Consider the following 18,119-nt stretch of genomic DNA (forward strand, 5'->3'; position numbering starts at 1 on the left):
TAGGACTGTTAACCTTAAATGCTAATGCTCCTGTGCACGGTAGGAAGTATTGAAAGCTATATATGCATTTGTGCTAAACCTCAGCCCCGGTTCTCCAGGGGATATTTTCTTTAATAATTGTGAAAATGTCAGATTCACCATTTGATTTTTAATTGGCTGATGAAGGCAGAGCATATGTAAGAAGTATTTTTACTTGCAGTGAATTTTATTAGGGCAAAATGAGATTTTATTTTTCTAACTTGGTTTTTAAAACATTTGTGCAGCTCTCTGAAATGACCTCTATGAGTGAGAAGCCCCTGGCGGAGCATGACTGGTACCATGGCGCAATCCCCAGGATAGAGGCCCAAGAGCTACTGAGGCAGCAAGGAGACTTCTTGGTGCGCGAGAGCCATGGGAAACCCGGTGAATATGTCCTTTCTGTGTACTCAGATGGGCAGAGGAGACACTTCATCATACAGTTTGTCGATGTACGTTCCCAGGCTAGTTCACATGTGATTATTGATGGAATCCATTTTGGTATGCTTGAAATGTAATGGTGGATGGTTGATGAGAAATGCTTGACACACAACAAGTTTAACAATTGAATTTTTCAGCTTGGCGGTGGTGGTGCATGCCTTTAACCCCCAACACTCAGGAGGCAGAGGCAGGCAGATTTCTGTGATTTCGAGGCCAGCCTGGGCTACAGAATGAGTTCCAGGAAAGGCTCCAAAGCTACACAGAGAAACCCTGTCTCAAAAAAACATACAAACAAACAATTGAATTTTTCCTCATTTCCATAAATATGATGCTCCAAAATGGATTAAAATATTAAATCTTAACGAAAAAATATCATATTTAAAAAATCAATAAAATTAAATTTAAATGTAAATATCTAAAATGTTGAATTTGAGTATTAACGTATTTTTAAATTAAAACAAAAGTAATGTAAATGCTGTATATTTTCTTCCTGTAGTAAAACTCAAGATTACGAGATGTGTACTTTTGAGGGCACCTCTTGAACTAGTTTCAAACTATCATCTATTTTATTGACTAATGTGAATGAAATTCTTTAATTCAAGGTGGTGAATTTAATGATTCAATATTATTGATCTTTTTCTGTTTTTTTCTATAATACCTATTGGTATTAATAAGCAATAAATAGAAAATGATAAAGAAATATGAACAGCATATTCACATTATTTATCCTAAGGCTAATTTATTTTTTGAGATTTAGAATTGCTGAACTGCTTTCTTTTAAAACGTGGTGTATGGTCACTGTGTGTGTTTGTGATGTGTGTGGGAGGGGCTGGTGCTGCGGCACACATACATGGAGATCAGATGGCAACTCTCAGATGTTATTCCTCTCCTCCTCCCTCTGCATGGGTTGTGGGCAATCAAACTCAGGTCTCCAAGCTTTTGCAGCAAATGCATTTACCCACTGCACCAACACGCAGGCACCGAGTATCACAAACCACTCCCTGTTAATGTTGTCTTTATTAAGCACTAAAGAGCTGAATAGCAATTTTGACTTTCTGCTTTTACTGATTGAGAAATTTATAATGGCAATTTCTTTGGCAGATGGAAGAATTGTTGCCTGTTTTTCTTATTTTCTCTCCATTACTTCAAATGGCTTGCATTTGAAAATGCCTGTCCACAGGATTTAAGTTTCTGTTGAGGCACAAGAATAATATTAATTACCTTACAGAAGGATTAAGCCATGATCAGAAGTGGAACCTATAGGATTTTAGGGATTTAGTAACTTGTATACATATCAGTTTGATCTTAGGGTTGACTGAACCATGAAGTTTAGATTAACAGGCAATGATAAATTCAAAATAAAATGATACATATTTTAAAATAAAACTTTGGTGAAAATCTTCCTATAATGGCATTGTTTATTCTCTTATTAATTCATTCAGGAAATATTTATTTAGTATTATGTGAGGCCTAAACATATGAGTCAGCAACAACAAAAAAATTACAGGTGATACTTAGCATGTGAAATTTAGTAGGTAGATAAATATATAAAAGAGATACTAATAAATCGTAAAGGAAAGATAGACTGTAACATAATAAGAGCAGAATTCAGTACCAGCATTTGTTAGTGACCAGATAATCTAACTAGAAAATCAACAAAAGGAACAAAGGAGTGAGCAATGGACCTAAGACATTTTTAGAGCATTGCATCTAGCAACAGTTGTTTAAACATTCTTCTCAACTGCACACAGAGCATTTTCCATATGTTGGAAACCATATGTTGGGCTACAAAAAAAAAATAGCAACTAAAAAAAAAAAATCAAAATGTCTTTTCTGACCACTGTGGAATAAATCTAGATATGAACAATAGGTAAAACCCTGGAAACAGCATTAGATACATGGAAATCAAATACTCTTGAAGAAACAAATCACTGAAAACATTAAATGAGAAATATAAGATTCATGAGGTAAATAGAAATGGAAGTACATTACACTAAAACTTATAGACTTTGACAAACACCATTCTCAAAGGAAAATTCTCAAAGGAAAACCAGTGCCAACATTCAAAAAGTAATAGCAAGATTTTAGCTAGAGTCCTTGGGGTGCTTCCTAAGGAACTAGAAAAAGAAGAACCAAATCAGTAGAAGGCAATGTTACACGTCAGAGCAGGGGTGCATGAAATACTTGAGAAATACAAAAAGACAAATGTAGTATGATAGCTTTTGGAAAGGATAAACTTAATAAGCCTTTAACTAAATGAAGAACAATGCTCAGTATCAGAGATGAGGGTAAGAGATTGCAGCTGGCACCACCAGAGAACAACGGATTATCTGAAAGGCCTGGGAACAAGTCTAACAACATGTGGAAAGTACCAGAATGCTGGTGAGATCGCTCAGCTGCTCAAGGCACTTGCCACCAAGCCTTTGGATTCACATGCTGGAAAGAATACTGACTCCTGGAAATTGGCCTCTGCCTCACACTGGAACGGTGCCCTTCTCCAAACATGAATAAAAAAAAGAGTCTAGAAGAGCAGATAAATTCTGTGGTATGCAGGTTCCCAAATTTGAATAATATATATGACTCCCCCCCCCCCCGGTTGTTTTAGACAGTCTTACTATGTAACTCAGACTAGCCATGAACTTGGGATTTTTCTGTCTCCGACTCCATAGTGCTGGAATTAGAGCTGTGGCCTACCATACTGGCCTAGAAATCTAAAACATAGACTAATAAAGAGCTCTGAGATTGAATCAGTAATAAATGATTACATTTATTAAAAATGACAATAAAATAATTTTATTAGTAAAATTACTGTTGTATCACCTTTTTCAAAGTAATCAAAGAAAAGCCTAACACTTGATGCATTCTTTATAAGATCTACAAATATTTAAAGAACTAGGACCAGTTTTCTCAAAGTATTTTAAAAAATTGAAAAAGAAGGAATCCTTAAAAACTTATGCATACCTATAACAGAAAAGGAACAATCTCAGAAGAAATTTATAGGCCAATACTGCTTATGAACATAGACATAAAATGTTAAATAAAATGCTAGGAAACTACATTTCATGGCACATTATAAAAGATCATTCACTGTGATCAAATGATTCATTCCTGAGATGCAAGAATGCTTCAGTGAAAAATAGCTGATGTATTAACAGAGTCAAACACAAAAAACATAGGGAAATTTAAATAGGCACTTAGAAAGCATTTTACAAAATTCAAAATTCATTCATGGTATAATACCCTACACAAGACAGGGTGGAAAGACTACTGTAACTCAGGAAAGTCGTTTATGACAAACCCACAGCTATTGCCATACGGAATGGAGAAATAATGGAAAGCATCCTTCTGAAGTCTAGAACAAGACAAGGATGCCCAGTGTCATTGCCTTTTGTTGACATAGTACTATGAGTCCTTGCCAGGCCAATTGGCAGGAGAAAAAAAAAATCAAGGGAATCCAGAATAATGAAGAAAAAAGCAAACTGCCCTTGTTAAAAGGTGAACTGGTCTCATGCACAGTGAATTCTAAAAAGACTTAAGAACAAAAAAACTGTTGGAACTAATAAATTCTATAAAACCAAGGATCCAAAATCAGCATTCAAAACACATTTGCATTTCTGCATGTGCTTGGTCTTAGTTGAAAGGCTGAGACAAAGTGATCATATTTCTATATGCCAAGAAAGCTACTTGACACCCCCCCCAAAATGAAAATAACAATCCCACTTTGAACAGCTATAAACACTAGCTACAAATTTAACAGAGAAGTGAAAGGAAATGAAAACTATAAAACATGGATGAAGGATACTACAAAACATACAAGTAAATACAAAGATACCCTGTATGTATGGAAAAGTCAATATAGTTAAAATGTCCCCATACGATATGCAGACTCCTCAACAAAGAATTACAATAAATAATCTCAAAGTTTGTAAGAGACTATAGATAAACCCGAATAGCCAAAACAATCTTGAGCAAGGAGCTGGAGGCCTCATAACCAGACCCAGAAATGTACAAGGAAGTTGTCATCAAAGGACATTAAAAACAGAAAGAACTGTATTTCAGTGAGCAAAATAGAGAGGCAGAAACCAACCCACACATTGTGACCAGCTGATTTTTGACAGAGCCAAGAATTCACGATGGCTCTGTTAGGGAAGTGGTGTTGGGGAAATTAGATGACCATATGCATAAGAGTGAGACCACTTTCTCTCATCATTACAGATATCAAATAAAAATCTAGTAAAGCTTACACATGAAATCATGACTCATGAAACTACTAGAGGAAACCCGAGGAAATGCTTTAAGATACTGACCTGGGAAGTGGTTTTTTGATACGTCTCCAAATATGGCCAACAAAACCTTGTTTGCTGCATTCACGTCAAACTAGAAAAGCCTCTGCATTGAAAAGAAGCCATCAGCAGAGTAAAGAGGCAGTTTAACAGAGTCAAGAAAGCCTTTGCAAACCGTACAGCTGAAGGGGTTATTTCCACAGTACATAAGGAATTCCAGTAGCTCAATAGCACAAAACCAAATAAACCAATTTAAAAAAAAAATGGTCTGAATAGACTTTAGAGCATTTTTCTATTTTTTTTTATAAAATTAAGAATATAATCACATCACTTTCCCCCTTCCCTTCCCTCCAGACCCTTCCAAGTCTCCTTCCATGTTGCCTCCGTTCTCAAATCGATGGCCTCTTTCCCCCCATTGTCATCATTTTACATGTATATGTCTTTGTGTGTGCACAGATATGTAAACACAACCTGCTAAGTCTTGTTGGTGTCTGTGTGTATATGGTTTGGGGGCTGACCCCTTTCTAATGGACGGCCTTTTCGAGGGCTCGTCCCTGGGAGTGGCTCACCTCCCCCTCAGCACTCACTCATTCCCTGGGGTTCCTTGTCCCGGGGTGTGACCCCATGAGTCTCCCCCTTTCACAGTAGCATTTTTTCAATAGATTTTTTTTTTCTTAGAAGAAATACAAATGGCAACAGACATTCACGAAAGATGTTCAACATCTCTAACCATATAAATTAAAACCACTGAGGCAGCCTCAGTTCCTGTGAGAGTGTCTGTTTTTCAAAAGACAAATGAAGCAAAGGCTGTAAGGAAATGAAGAAACGTCTGTATCTTTGTGGGGAATGTTAATTAGCATAGCCATTGTGGAGCTTCCTCGGAAACCTGAGCACAGAATGACATGATCCAGACACCCCATTCCTTGGATCATATGAGTAAATGAAATGGACCTGTAAAAAAGATGCTTCTCCATTGTTTACCCTGCGCTATTCAGAGTAGTGAGAGTGTGAAATCAACCTAAATGTCCAGTAGCTGGATAAAGAAAAGATGGCGTTGTGTATGCACCATGGCATACTGTTCAGCCACAAAAACCTTTGAAATCCTGCCATAGCTGACAGCATGGATGTACTGGGGTCATGTTATTATGTGAAACAATTCAAGAAGACACTTGCTGTGTGGCAGCCCAGAGTTGAGTCGTCACTACAGAAGCTGAAAGAGAAGGGACAGGGGAAGCACGAGAGGCCAGTCAACAGGCCCAGTGGTCCAGTGTTACTCCTACAAATAGGAGTAAGTCCTGGTTTCCATGGCATGGCCACTAGAACATAAGTAACAATAGTACATTCTGTGTGTCAAAATAGTTAGAATTTTGATGTACTCACCCTAACAAAATGAGCAAAGTTTAGAATGGTGGCTAGGCTACTTCCTGAGTAATTTGTTTCCTGACACAGCCGTGAATGAAAGCCTCACATTGTAGTTCCTATATGCACAAAGCTTTGGGCAATAACATACTTTTTAAAATTGAGAAATGGAGAGAGAAGATATTGATCAAGTATCAAGTTCACTTTGAGGTGATTAAATCTCTGAATTACTTAGCTTTATTGCTGCAGTCTCTAGGCTCTTTAAAGCACATTTTAAATTCATGCTCTGAGACTTAATGTGCAATAAAAAGCCAACACATTTTTTGTATAACAGTTCTGAATTTGTGGCTCATCCTTGTGTAGTTGGAATTTTTTCCCATTATATAGTAATCATGAAGTCATCATTAGGACAGGGCAGTAACTACTCAGGTTTATAGCAGGGTTGATTTCAAGTTTCATTCTGTATGGGCTTCATTACTTATTACTTATTATTAAACATTGTACTTTAATGTCTCATGCTCATGAGTGTGTGGACTTTCCTTTGTCCATTTGTAGACTGTCTTGTCTCCTTTACAACACTTACTGCATTTCGTGTCCTTCACAGATGTCTATTTCTACAGCCTGTATATGCCACAGATTGTACTAAACCATAGGGCTATGATGCTGAGGAGAAAATGAACAAATGTGTTGCCTAATATGTCTGCACTCTACAAGGGAGATAGATAATTTAAAAAAAAAAAAAAAAGAAAGAAAGAAAAGGGAAAATTGGGGCTGGAGAGATGGCTTCCAGAATACCCGAGTTGGATTCTCTCAGCATCCATGCTAAATGTCTCACAACCTATAACTCCAGCTTGAGGGAATCCAACACGCTTTTCTGATCTCTGGGTACACACACACACACACACACACACACACACACACACACACACACACACCTTTAAGAATAAGTAAAATATATGTGGTGATAGAGTCAGAAAGGTAATAGTCATATATTGTAAGGAGAATTATGTCAATAAGGAAAAGGAGGTGAGAAATTAAATTGGGGTGTGAAAGTGGAGATTGTATATTGTGTAGGTGGCCAGAGTTCACAGAAAAGTATTTAAACTTCACAGAAAAGGTATTTAATGAAAGCTGGGAAAAGAAGTCAGGAAAGGAGATATTACCTGTGGGGCTGTCTGTCTTATGAATTAATTCATGCAGCAAACCAACACACCTCCCCGAGGAAGGAGTGCATATCATGTTTTAGAACAAGAAGGTAATGTCAGTGCTTGGAGACTAATGAGCCAAAGAGGAGGAGTGGAGGGAGAGGAGGTAGACAGACAGTAGTGAGCTCAGATTAGCGTAGAAAGGAGTGATCCTTGGGGACACTCTACCCTAATTGCTGTGTTAAGAGGAAATTGGAAGAAAAGTGTAGAAATCATATATTTGTCTGCAATGTTTTTGGGGTTGGTGTTGTTAGTGCACGCTGCACTTCTGGGACATTTTACATTTTCATCTCTACTGCACTGTGCCGTGGAAGAGCGGAACATAGTCCCCCTCTCCAGTGGGGTTTTAGTCTGTGTTATCCCACTTCTTGCTGTTTCTCTCATGTTCTCCTTCTCAGCCTATAGCAGTCACTCCTGCTTTTCCTGCCTGGTTTTATAAAGTTGGAAAGTTGTATTTCTTAATAGTTATCTTAAAATGCATATTAACATTTGTGTTTGCACACTTCCTGTGTGTTACAGTTAAGCCTAAGGAAGAACCACACAGAAGTTTTTAATGCATTGCATCGCAGTTCTTCTGGCATTGAGAAGTGTGGTCAGTGGGCTACTTCTCTATTTACTGTTGACCATTCTTACACCTAACTACTGGTCTGTTTAAACAGGAAAGCCAGGAACAACATGACAGGGTGTGAGAATATGCTCCTTACCTGGTGACAGGAAATGTGAATGTGCTAAGATAGGAGGCTGAAGAGATGGCTCAGCCATTAGGACAATGTGCTATTCTTGTGAAGGACAACGTTCAGTTAGTCTCACAACCGCCTGTAAATCTAGCCAGCTCTGGTCTCCATGGGCATCCACACACGTGGCGTATACTCACATGGCGTATACATTTAAAATAACAAAATATTTCTTCTAAAAAGGTTCTATGCTCTGAGCTTGCTGATTCTGAAGGCATTAGCACCAATACTCTATTTCTTTATCTTCATTTCTTGTGTGAATGATGTTTGGACCTTTATTTTTTTTTTTTATAGTCAATACTACGTTGAAGTCCTGCTGTAAAAAAACCCATTAGATTAGCAAATAAGAAATGACTTTAGACATTAAGGTATTTATTGTTTTACTAGGCTTCCTCAAACTTTTGACAGTGTTTTTGGCACTGAAAGTTGATTGAATGGAGCACACAGGCAGACACATGCAAACATCTTTCTTGTGCCTAAACTTGAGTGGGCACCTGTCTCGCTTGCTCATCACATTAATAAAGTGCAGTTCGGTTCTGGTAGCTTCTCTTGCCATAATAATGATGCGTCCTGTGTGTTTTGAAAATTTTTCTGTCAAAAGATTTGGCAGTAGACTAGAGTTTCATTTTCCCGTCTACTTTTAATTTTCACTATCTAACAAGTGTGTAGTTGAGGGTTGTTGAATGTATTTGTGTCGCTGTGCACTGACGGCCCTCCTTAAATAGAACTTATCTCATGGACGGAGATGCTCATTCTGAAACAGTGGCTCCTAATAATCCTGTTCTGTTGTTCTCCCTCCAGAATCTGTATCGATTTGAGGGCACTGGGTTTTCAAACATCCCTCAACTTATAGATCACCACTTCTCAACAAAACAGGTCATCACCAAGAAGTCTGGGGTGGTTCTGCTGAATCCTATTCCTAAGGTATGCCGCGCGCTCCTGGTTTTTTTTTTTTTTTGTTTGTTTTTTGTTTTTTGTTTTTTTTAAAGAATGCTCATTAGCGTTTCTCACACTGAAGAAAGTTTTTAAGTTGTGTGTTAATGTCAAAGACAAATCACTTCTGTGAATACCAGTAACTCCTGGCAGAGCTGAACTCCAGACCTCCTTTAATTTTACTAAGATCCATTGCCTTCCTTCCGAGGATTTGCTAGGCTACAAATGGTCTCATTTCTTCCTTTCCCACTTCATCTTGAGATGTGAGATTCATGCTTTGAAAGGGTCTAGCAAAAGATTTGAAGATGAACACATCAAAGAACATGTCTAGCAATTAGGAGTTAAGTCAGAATTTTAGGTAGGAGTATGAGGTTTGCAGCACAGTGCAAGTTCGGGACAGCTTAAAGCTATGCTGCTCCTCTCAGAAAGCATAACTCTCCAGGCAGCCAGGTCATAGGTCACTTTAGGCCATTTTTACCCCTAAGATCTATCACAAAACAATTCTTTCATGTGCCGAGAGACGTGCGAGGTTAGGAATGGGCATGTTGGTGTGGTTCAGGTAGCACCCGAGGGACCTCGACGACAGTGCACCAGTGGTCGCGTTGAGCCTTTTAACACTTGGGTTGGGGATGGCAGGAGCCCTTTCCTTTGAGGGCTGTGCAGCATGAACAGTGGTGTCGAAATGGGAAAGATGTTACAGTTGGTAGGTGACCTGTATCATTTGATTTTTATAGATCTAAGGGCAGCTTCTAATTGAAGTGACAGTCCCAAGAATGCTGATGTAATTGGAAAAATTTAAATGTTACGGTGTTTTTCCTTGTTAGCCTAGAAAACAATGTCTGTTTAGAGTGGTCAATCTCATGACTTTATCATTAATATGTTAATAAAAAGTGACAGTGTTGCCCCTACAGTGTCGCCCTCCCCCCAATTTTCACTTCAAACTCATAACATCTAATTCCAGTTTGTTCTTCCCTCCCTACACTCAGCTTCCCAGAACCCACAAGCCTGAAGTTACCTTTAACGTCTCCTCTATACCCCAGCTTCTCCAGTTAGATGACAAGTTCTGTGTTCTTAATTATACACTTGATAGTGTGAACTTCAGTCCCAGTATATCCTATTATGAATCAACCTCAATTTAGTAACATACAGTTACCCATGTCACGTTAACACAAAATAAACCTCTTTTACATATCTTGATTCTTAGCTTCACAAACCAACTGAATATTTGCACAATCTGTAGGCTTAGTCAGAACCATGTTAGAGATCAAATTCATGATAGAAATTAACTTGCAGATCTGGACCTGAGGAGGAATATATAATTTCAAATAAAATTACACCCCTCACTGTATAAAAATTTCCATGAAATGAACTTAGGTAATGGATTAGGTTCTCTAGAATGTTACATGGTCAATTATTATTTTTCTGTCAGATCTCTAATACTTTGGGGTATTTTATAGCAGTGGCTTTGCAAATAAGTGACTGCTGGAGGCCGTAGAAGGTTAAGGAGCTATATATGATTGTTTTATGAGGTAAAAACCTAAAGCGTATCCACCCATTAACCTGATATAAAGGCCTAGTATTTGAAATATGCACATTAGTATCTGTTTATTGTAAACATTGGTACACACTTGGTTCAAAAAATCATGTTACTCTTTTTAAAGATAATTGTAATACAGAGGTTATGAAGGACAATTTTCAATTCTGAGTAGAGAACAAATTGATATGGATTTTGTTGTGGTGGTATCATTACCATATATCTTCCTTTGAAAAGTTATTTGTATTCTTATTACTGAATCTATTTCTTGATTTAAATTGTGTAAGAAGTTAATATATTTGACCATATAATATGTCACCTAAAATTAGATATAAAATATCTAAGTTTCATCTTTGTAGACTTTATTTTTAGCCTACATAGAGAATGTTATTTTGCTTTAGGAGCAATTTTTGTTTCCCATTCTCTTATTCATGAAAATATAATTTTATTACTGTAATGCCTACAGTAACTAAAATAGTTTTCAATCTTTACTCTTTGTATTTACTCACAAGTGCAGGGAAACTAGACAACCAGAATGGGGGAATTGCCTGATTTTTACAGCTTAATAATGCTATTACTGAATGGGTGCCTTAACCATCTGCTCCTCGCCTGCTGACTGTTTTTTCCTGTACTGCCTCACAGACCCTGTGTGAGAATTTAGGACAGGGGAAGTATTGTTCTAAATAGGACTATTTGATCACCTGTAATTGTTATCTTAAAGCAGCAAACCTGGTGGGCTTCCATGGCCTGTTCTTTCTTAGTTTAGTTGCTGCTCATGATAACTTCATGCACGAGCCCTTCCCTATCGTGTGTAAACAGTATATTCTCATGGTCCCTCATTCCTTTTCTTATTTCTTATTGGTTAATTTCTAATGGTTTGGTATATGCTCCTTTATATGACATCATGCATTTTAAATTTTTTCTCTACCTCAAGTGCAGTGCAAGTTCTATAAAGCCAACATTTGTAGAGGAGTTTCTGAACAGCCTTATTAAATAAGAAACACAGAGCCAAATACAGAGGTAATAGCCAAAGAGATCATAGAACTAGCGAAGAGCCACGACTACCTTATCTTACCACCTCACCGCCATAGCTTCCCCAGAGAGAGCTTCTTCCTGTGTAACCTGTGTTTTCATTGCCTTTCTCTTCTGCTTTCTCATTGGCTCTCAGCCCAGCCACATGACTTCCTTGTCACTGCCTGTCTATACAGACCTCCAGGTCTCTATGGTTGGTACTGGGATTAAAGGTTCTTGTCACCACACTTGGCTGTGTCTTTTACCACACAGAGACTCTGCCTGCCATGTGATCGAATTAAGGGTGTGTGCTACCACCGCCGGACTTCTGCTTGTGGCTCGCTATTTGACCTCTGATCTCCAGGCAAACTTTATTTAATAACATACAGATAAAATCATATTTCAGCACAATTAAATATCCCCACATTTCCCCCTTTTATTCTAATAAAAAGAAAAAAGTTATAACTAATATAAGAAAAACTATATACAATAATTACAATAACTATATACAATATATGCAAGCAATAAATACCTCAACAATGTCTAGTCTATTTGTATTTGACAGACTCAGAGAAAATATTCCATTATCTATTCTACTTTGGTAAGTAATGTACCTGAATCGCTTTCTATCCTAACTTATATTAGTAACAGAGAACTATCGTATACTGTCTTTCAAATTTATGCACTTACACCTCTTTAGTGAGTTTCTTTTCTGAAATTCTTAACAAGGAAAACTATAACTATCTAATCTTCAACTAACTATAACTATCTAATCTTTAACTCACTATAACTATAACCATAACTATCTAATCTTCAACTCCCTCAGAGACCCAAGAAGGAAAAAATGTTACCTAATAAAACAGGAAGTGTAAACAAGCGACTTCCAAAAAAATGTGAGTTGACAGAAATAGCCAGCTGCCTGGACAATTACCTGAGGTTTTTCTGCAACGTTGGGGCATCATCTTCAGTCTATAGGCTTAGTGTATCTGACAGACTCATTTGTGAAGTAGGATGTATACAAGGCCTACAGTTGGACCTCATATTCAGTGCGAGTTGTCTATGTACCAGGTAAACCTGAATTTCACTAGTGTCCTGTCATGATTCAGGATTTTAAATTCTGGAAATTGATGTTTTTGGAATTCAGCTGTCTATTCTTCTGGGCTTGTGGGTGGCTTCATCTCTTTTATTAAATACCAGTCTATCATTGAGAGGTTAGACTCCGTCAGTCTAGTTACTCCTCCAAGAACAACTGTTTCAGCTACTGTTCCACTGCACACCAGAAGCCATCGGTCCACTGCCTCTTCAGCTGCCTTCAAAGAAAGGGGCACTGTACCTTTTCTGGATTGCAAAGGCCACTTCAGTGATGGTACCATATTGTCCTGGCCTCAAAGGATGCCTGTTGCTAAAGCCACAACCACACTTGTCTTAGCAAGAATCGGTAGTCCTTTGTTTTGTGTCCTGTCTGTCCATTTTGTTCTGTTTGTCAGCAGTTGATTCGAGGACACTTTGTTGTCCAGTGGCTAACTTTTGCCACAATAAAAGTTAACTCCATATGCAGTTTCTTCAATGCCCATATCTTCTCTGAAGTTGATTGGTGCTGCCAGGAGCTGACATGTCTCAGTCATAAAAAAAGAAAAAAATTCTAAGTTATTGAAACATTTTAAATGCCACATTCTGTAGATCTATGAAAGGTTGGAAGATGACTTGTCTCTCTAAAATATATCTGCTCAACCTTGAAAACATACCTAATATGACTACAAGGTCGATTGTAAATGGCTAACTACTAACTTTCATTTCTTCATATCCTAATAGTTGGTAATAATATCATTCAAAGATTAGCAAATTGCATTACATTATTAAATGAACTGTATAAGTACAATATCTTGAAGAAGATTAGAAATATACATATAGCATTTTCTAACAATCTCAATATATATAATTTGTATACAATATACAAAAATATCCAATCCAATGTAAAGTATTTAAAACTAGTAATTGTCTTTTAAAAGTAGATTCAGTAATCTATCTTTTTCTCTATATCATATCTATATCTTCTCTTTACTTTTCAGAGTAGATTCAGGAATCTACCCTCTATTCTATCATTTCTATATATCTTTTTTTTTTTTTCAAAGAGGAACCTTAAATCTAATCTCCTTTGCTTAGCCCCTTTCCTAACCATTAACAACAACAACTTGTAACCAACCCTCCTAAGCAATGAAAATTATCCCGAACCCAAAACCCATTGAAAGACCAAAGACCACCCATCTCCCTCCACCTTTTTGGGAATGTGGGCATTGTGTTTTTAAAATTGCTTCCTGCTGGTTGTAGGCAAAAGCATCTTTAGAGGATTCTGAAAGCAAAAATTTTGGGTTAATTGTCAAGTTCTAGGAAAGGTAGCTATATCATTTGTTGGCCAGTCTCTGCATAATGCCAAAGTTCTTATCTCAAGTCCTTGTTCAAGTAGCCTGTGACACTGGATCACCTTAGGTAGCCATCTCAAAATTGTTCTGAGCAGTTTGTAGTCCAAAGCTGATCTGTGGATGATGTTTGTCAGCTTAGTGTTATTATTATTTTCCATGTGGAATTGTTGTTGTGGGGCCCCACCATCTTTCTGGAAAACTGATAGAGACTTGAACACAAAACATGTATAGGCTGCTGGGAAGTGGAAGACTGAATTAGGAGACGCTGCTACCTGCTGCTGCCATGAGAAGCAAGATGTAAAGACAGAAATAGAGAAAGGTACCAAGCCATGTGGCTAAACATATATAAAAACTATGGGTTAATTTAAGTGTAAGATCTAGCTAGCAAGAAGCCTGAGCCATTAGGCCAAACAGTCTTAATTAATATAAGTGTCTGTGTGTTTATTTGGGTCTGAGCAGCTGCAAGCTGGGTGGGACCAGGAAAACTTCTGGCTACAAACATTGTATTTGACTCAGTATCTGTGTCTTTCTAGTACCTGGAAGAGGGCTAGACAAGAGTAAGCATCAGTAAATGTTACAAGATTGACTCCATCACTTCATCCCTAGGAGTTTCAAGGAATCCTTATACCTTCATCCCCTTCCTTTCCAGTGCTGGGGATTGAGCCCAGAGCCTCCTGAGAACCTAGCAGGCACTCAGCCGTGGAGGCATGTTCCCAGCCTTGGCTGGCGTCTTCATGTGCGTTATCTTCTGTCACCCTCCCATATTGCCATGGGATATGTTTTGTTAGTAGCTCCCTACAATACTGTTGCTTTTAACATCATACAGGATGATGAATGAGGAGCTATGTTTTTTTATGGTGAAGGACCTGCTGAAGAGAACATAGTTGATAGAGGCAATGCTGGGATTTGAATACATGTTGTTAGCCACACAGATTAGAGCCCAGACTTTAGTAGAAGCTAGAAGAACTGTTTATTTTAAGGAATGTGAATGTGGATTTAAGAAAAGTAAGTCTTCTCCTTTGATAAAATGCTAAATTGGAAAGAGATATCCACATATTCAAACCTATTAAGTCTATAAAAAGGCAAATCATGAAGTTAATATTGGGCAGAGCCGGAATTTGAGATGCAATGTAGAATTTGAGAAAATATAAATAAGAATTATAAGTAAGAAAATATAAGTAAGAATTCTCCTAATTTGACATTTAAATGGCACTTCAGAAGTTATTTTATTGAGTAAAGCTAGTATTTATCCCAATATAGCTTATTTATTTATTTATTTATTTATTTATTTATTTATTTATTTATTTATTTATTTATTTATTTATGGTTTTTCGAGACAGGGTTTCTCTTGTGTAGCTTTGTGCCTTTCCTGGAACTCACTTGGTAGCCCAGGCTGGCCTCGAACTCACAGAGATCCGCCTGCCTCTGCCTCCCGAGTGCTGGGATTAAAGGCGTGCACCACCACCGCCCGGCCCAATATAGCTTTTACTGGAAGAAATTCTCCCAGTGGTCTTCAATGCTCAAGTGTCATGAATAAATGCACGTCAGTAGGCAGAGAGCTGCTTCTGGAGCCTTAGGTACATGCTTGCCTCCTGGCAGAATCAGGTGACTGTGGCTGTTTTACAGACGTTAGTGTGGATTGCCAAAATCTTACAGGCAGATATGTTGAGAAGGTAATGAATTTCTCATGACTGAGAGTACTACCTCGTCTCCAGAAGAGAGGCTGTGGCAGGCAGCAGCATGAGGGATCAATGCGAGCAAAGAGCTATTCCTGAGGGCAGAGGAAGGCTGGAAGGTGGGGCCTTTGTAAAGAGCCATTCCTAAGGGCAGAGGAAGGCTGGAAGGTGGGGGCTTTGCATTGTTTCAGATAACTCAGATGGCTTTCTGTCTGCTCTGCTAAGGTAACCTGTAGCATGAATTCTAATTGGTCTTAATAAAACCCAGAGCCAGATATCAGGGTAAATGCTGGAAGATCAGAGAAGTAGAACAGCCAGCCACTAGTTCTCACCTCTAGGAAATCCTCCGCCTGAAAAGGCTCTGACTGTTATCTCCTCACACCTTCTATCCCTTTCTCTGCCCAGCCATATCATTTCCTGTCTCAGCCTCCCTAGTGCCAGGATTAAAGGTGTGTGTACACAACTGTCTGGCTCTGTTTCTCTTTTAGACTGGATCAGTCTTGTGTACCTCAGGGTGGCCTTGAACTCATAGAGATCCATCTGCCTCTGCCTCCCGAGTGCTGGGATTAAAGGTGTGTGCCACCACTGCCTGATCTCAATGACTGACTAGTGGCTGGCTTTGCCCTCTGATCTTCAGCCAAGCTTTATTTGTTAGGGCATACACAAAAACCTCACCACAGTAGCCACCTCTCCCAATGTTGCTATCTAAGATTATCTTATATAGTGGCTATGACACAGGTTTTAGTGTGTTGAGGTTTTCTTAGTTTAGCATTTTTGTGAAACCAAATTTTTATTATTTCTAATTATGTGTATGTCTTTGTGTGGGAATAGGTGCGTGTGAATGCAAATGCCCATGGAGCATTTGCACTTGGAGTGACCCACCTCACATGAGTGTTGGGAACCAAACTGAGGTCCTCTGTAAGGGAGTATAGAACCACTCTTGACCACTACGTGATCTCTCAGCTCCTTTAAAATCAGTTCCATTCCTTAAAAAAAGAAAATCAATCAATTAAGCCTATTGAGAGTAGAAAAACGCACACAAAAATTACATACTGATCTATAGGAATACATCAGAAATATATAAGTCTCCATGTGGGCCTTAGGTTTGAACAAAGAAAATAGAGAGGCTTTTGGTAAATTCAAATTATCATCACTGTCAGCCTTACTACTGTAGGCAAGTCAGCTTGCTACAGCTGTCTTGCTGTGGAGCCCTAGGTTTGTTCTTCAGAACTAGATGGGGGTGCTATCCTTTACTATCCGAGTGTCAGAGAAAAACCAGTTAGTCCCCCAATTTAAAGCAAGTCTTGGTGACTAATATATTTTTCTTAGTGGTATTGTATTTGTAATCTTATTTAAAACTTTCTTAAATGATGTTGATATTTGTTGTTGTTGTTTTTGGTGGTGGTGGTGGTGGTGGTGGTGGTAGTGGTGGTGGTGGTGGTGGGTGTGTATAAATGAAAGGACATGACTATTCAGTGGTGAGTTTATATATTTCTTAATTACCCTGCCAATATTTGAAAGATGATGGAAAGAGGCAGAAGAGGCCTGAGAGAGATTAAAAGATTGTCATTTGGAAATTCTTACCCAAGTTGAAAGGCAAGATTTTTCTATTCATAGCACAAATATGGCCTTGAGTGTATCATCTATAAAGTAATTGTTAGACCATCTATATAAGTAGACTTAGGAGGGCATGTTGAGATGTACAGCAGATTCATATGTTTTTTGTATGAATATAGCTATATGATACATGTTTTCCCTTTGTTCTTTTGGAAACTATAGAGTAGTAATAAAGAGAACAAGGAAAACAAGCATGAGCTGTAGCTTTCCTAAAATTAGACTCCGTATATAATGCACAGGGTTCAGATGCATCTTAACAGTAACGGCAGCCTGTTATCTCATGCAGAAGGGCTGTTGTACAAAGCACACTTAAGGTGTAAGTTAGGAAAATCATTTTGGAAAATACTACCAAGGATCTTCAGCAGACCAGAAGCACACCAGCATATGCTGCGTTAGTTCCTCCACTAGTCATCAACTAAAAATGTGAAGTAAGCTCATGGAAGAGATAGCTGCCCCCTGTGTTCCCTGCAGCATGAGTCAACTTTTCCAAAGAATGGAAATGGCCTGAGTGTCCATTAACTGATGAAGGGATGAAGGAAACTGCGTGCAATACGATACCGTTATGATGAGTACCATGTGATGTGGAAATTCAAAGAGCTGGCTTTATGCAAATGGAGTGATGTTTATCAGGGCTACAGCTAGAGGGGGACATCTCGGGTGTGGAAGACTGACCAGTGAGTACTAAGTTACAGTTAGGAAGGAGAAATCTGGTGCGGTGTTAGGCCACAGTGCCACTCATGCTAACAGTAATAAACCGGTATGGTGGTGGCACACGTCTGCAGTCCCAGCACTTGGAAGGCAAAGGCAGGCAGATCTCTGTGAGTTCAAGGCCAACCAGGGCTACACAGAGAAACCCTGTCTTGAAAAACCAAAACAAAAAGCAATAATATA

General features: G+C 38.4%; 1 protein-coding gene across 9 annotated transcripts in view; it reads left to right on the top strand.

The window, feature by feature from the left end:
- Positions 1-18,119, top strand: part of Fer (FER tyrosine kinase) — a 368,133-nt gene that overhangs the window by 183,902 nt on the left and 166,112 nt on the right. For all 9 annotated transcript variants that reach the window (XM_076549751.1, XM_076549748.1, XM_016010068.3 and 6 more), the window contains 2 exons: positions 264-467; positions 8,839-8,961. In XM_076549751.1, the coding sequence (XP_076405866.1) occupies positions 264-467; positions 8,839-8,961 (327 nt within the window). The remainder of the gene's footprint in view (positions 1-263; positions 468-8,838; positions 8,962-18,119) is intronic.

This window comes from Peromyscus maniculatus, chromosome 13 (assembly GCF_049852395.1).
Source record: "Peromyscus maniculatus bairdii isolate BWxNUB_F1_BW_parent chromosome 13, HU_Pman_BW_mat_3.1, whole genome shotgun sequence".
NCBI classification, from domain to species: Eukaryota; Metazoa; Chordata; class Mammalia; order Rodentia; family Cricetidae; genus Peromyscus; species Peromyscus maniculatus.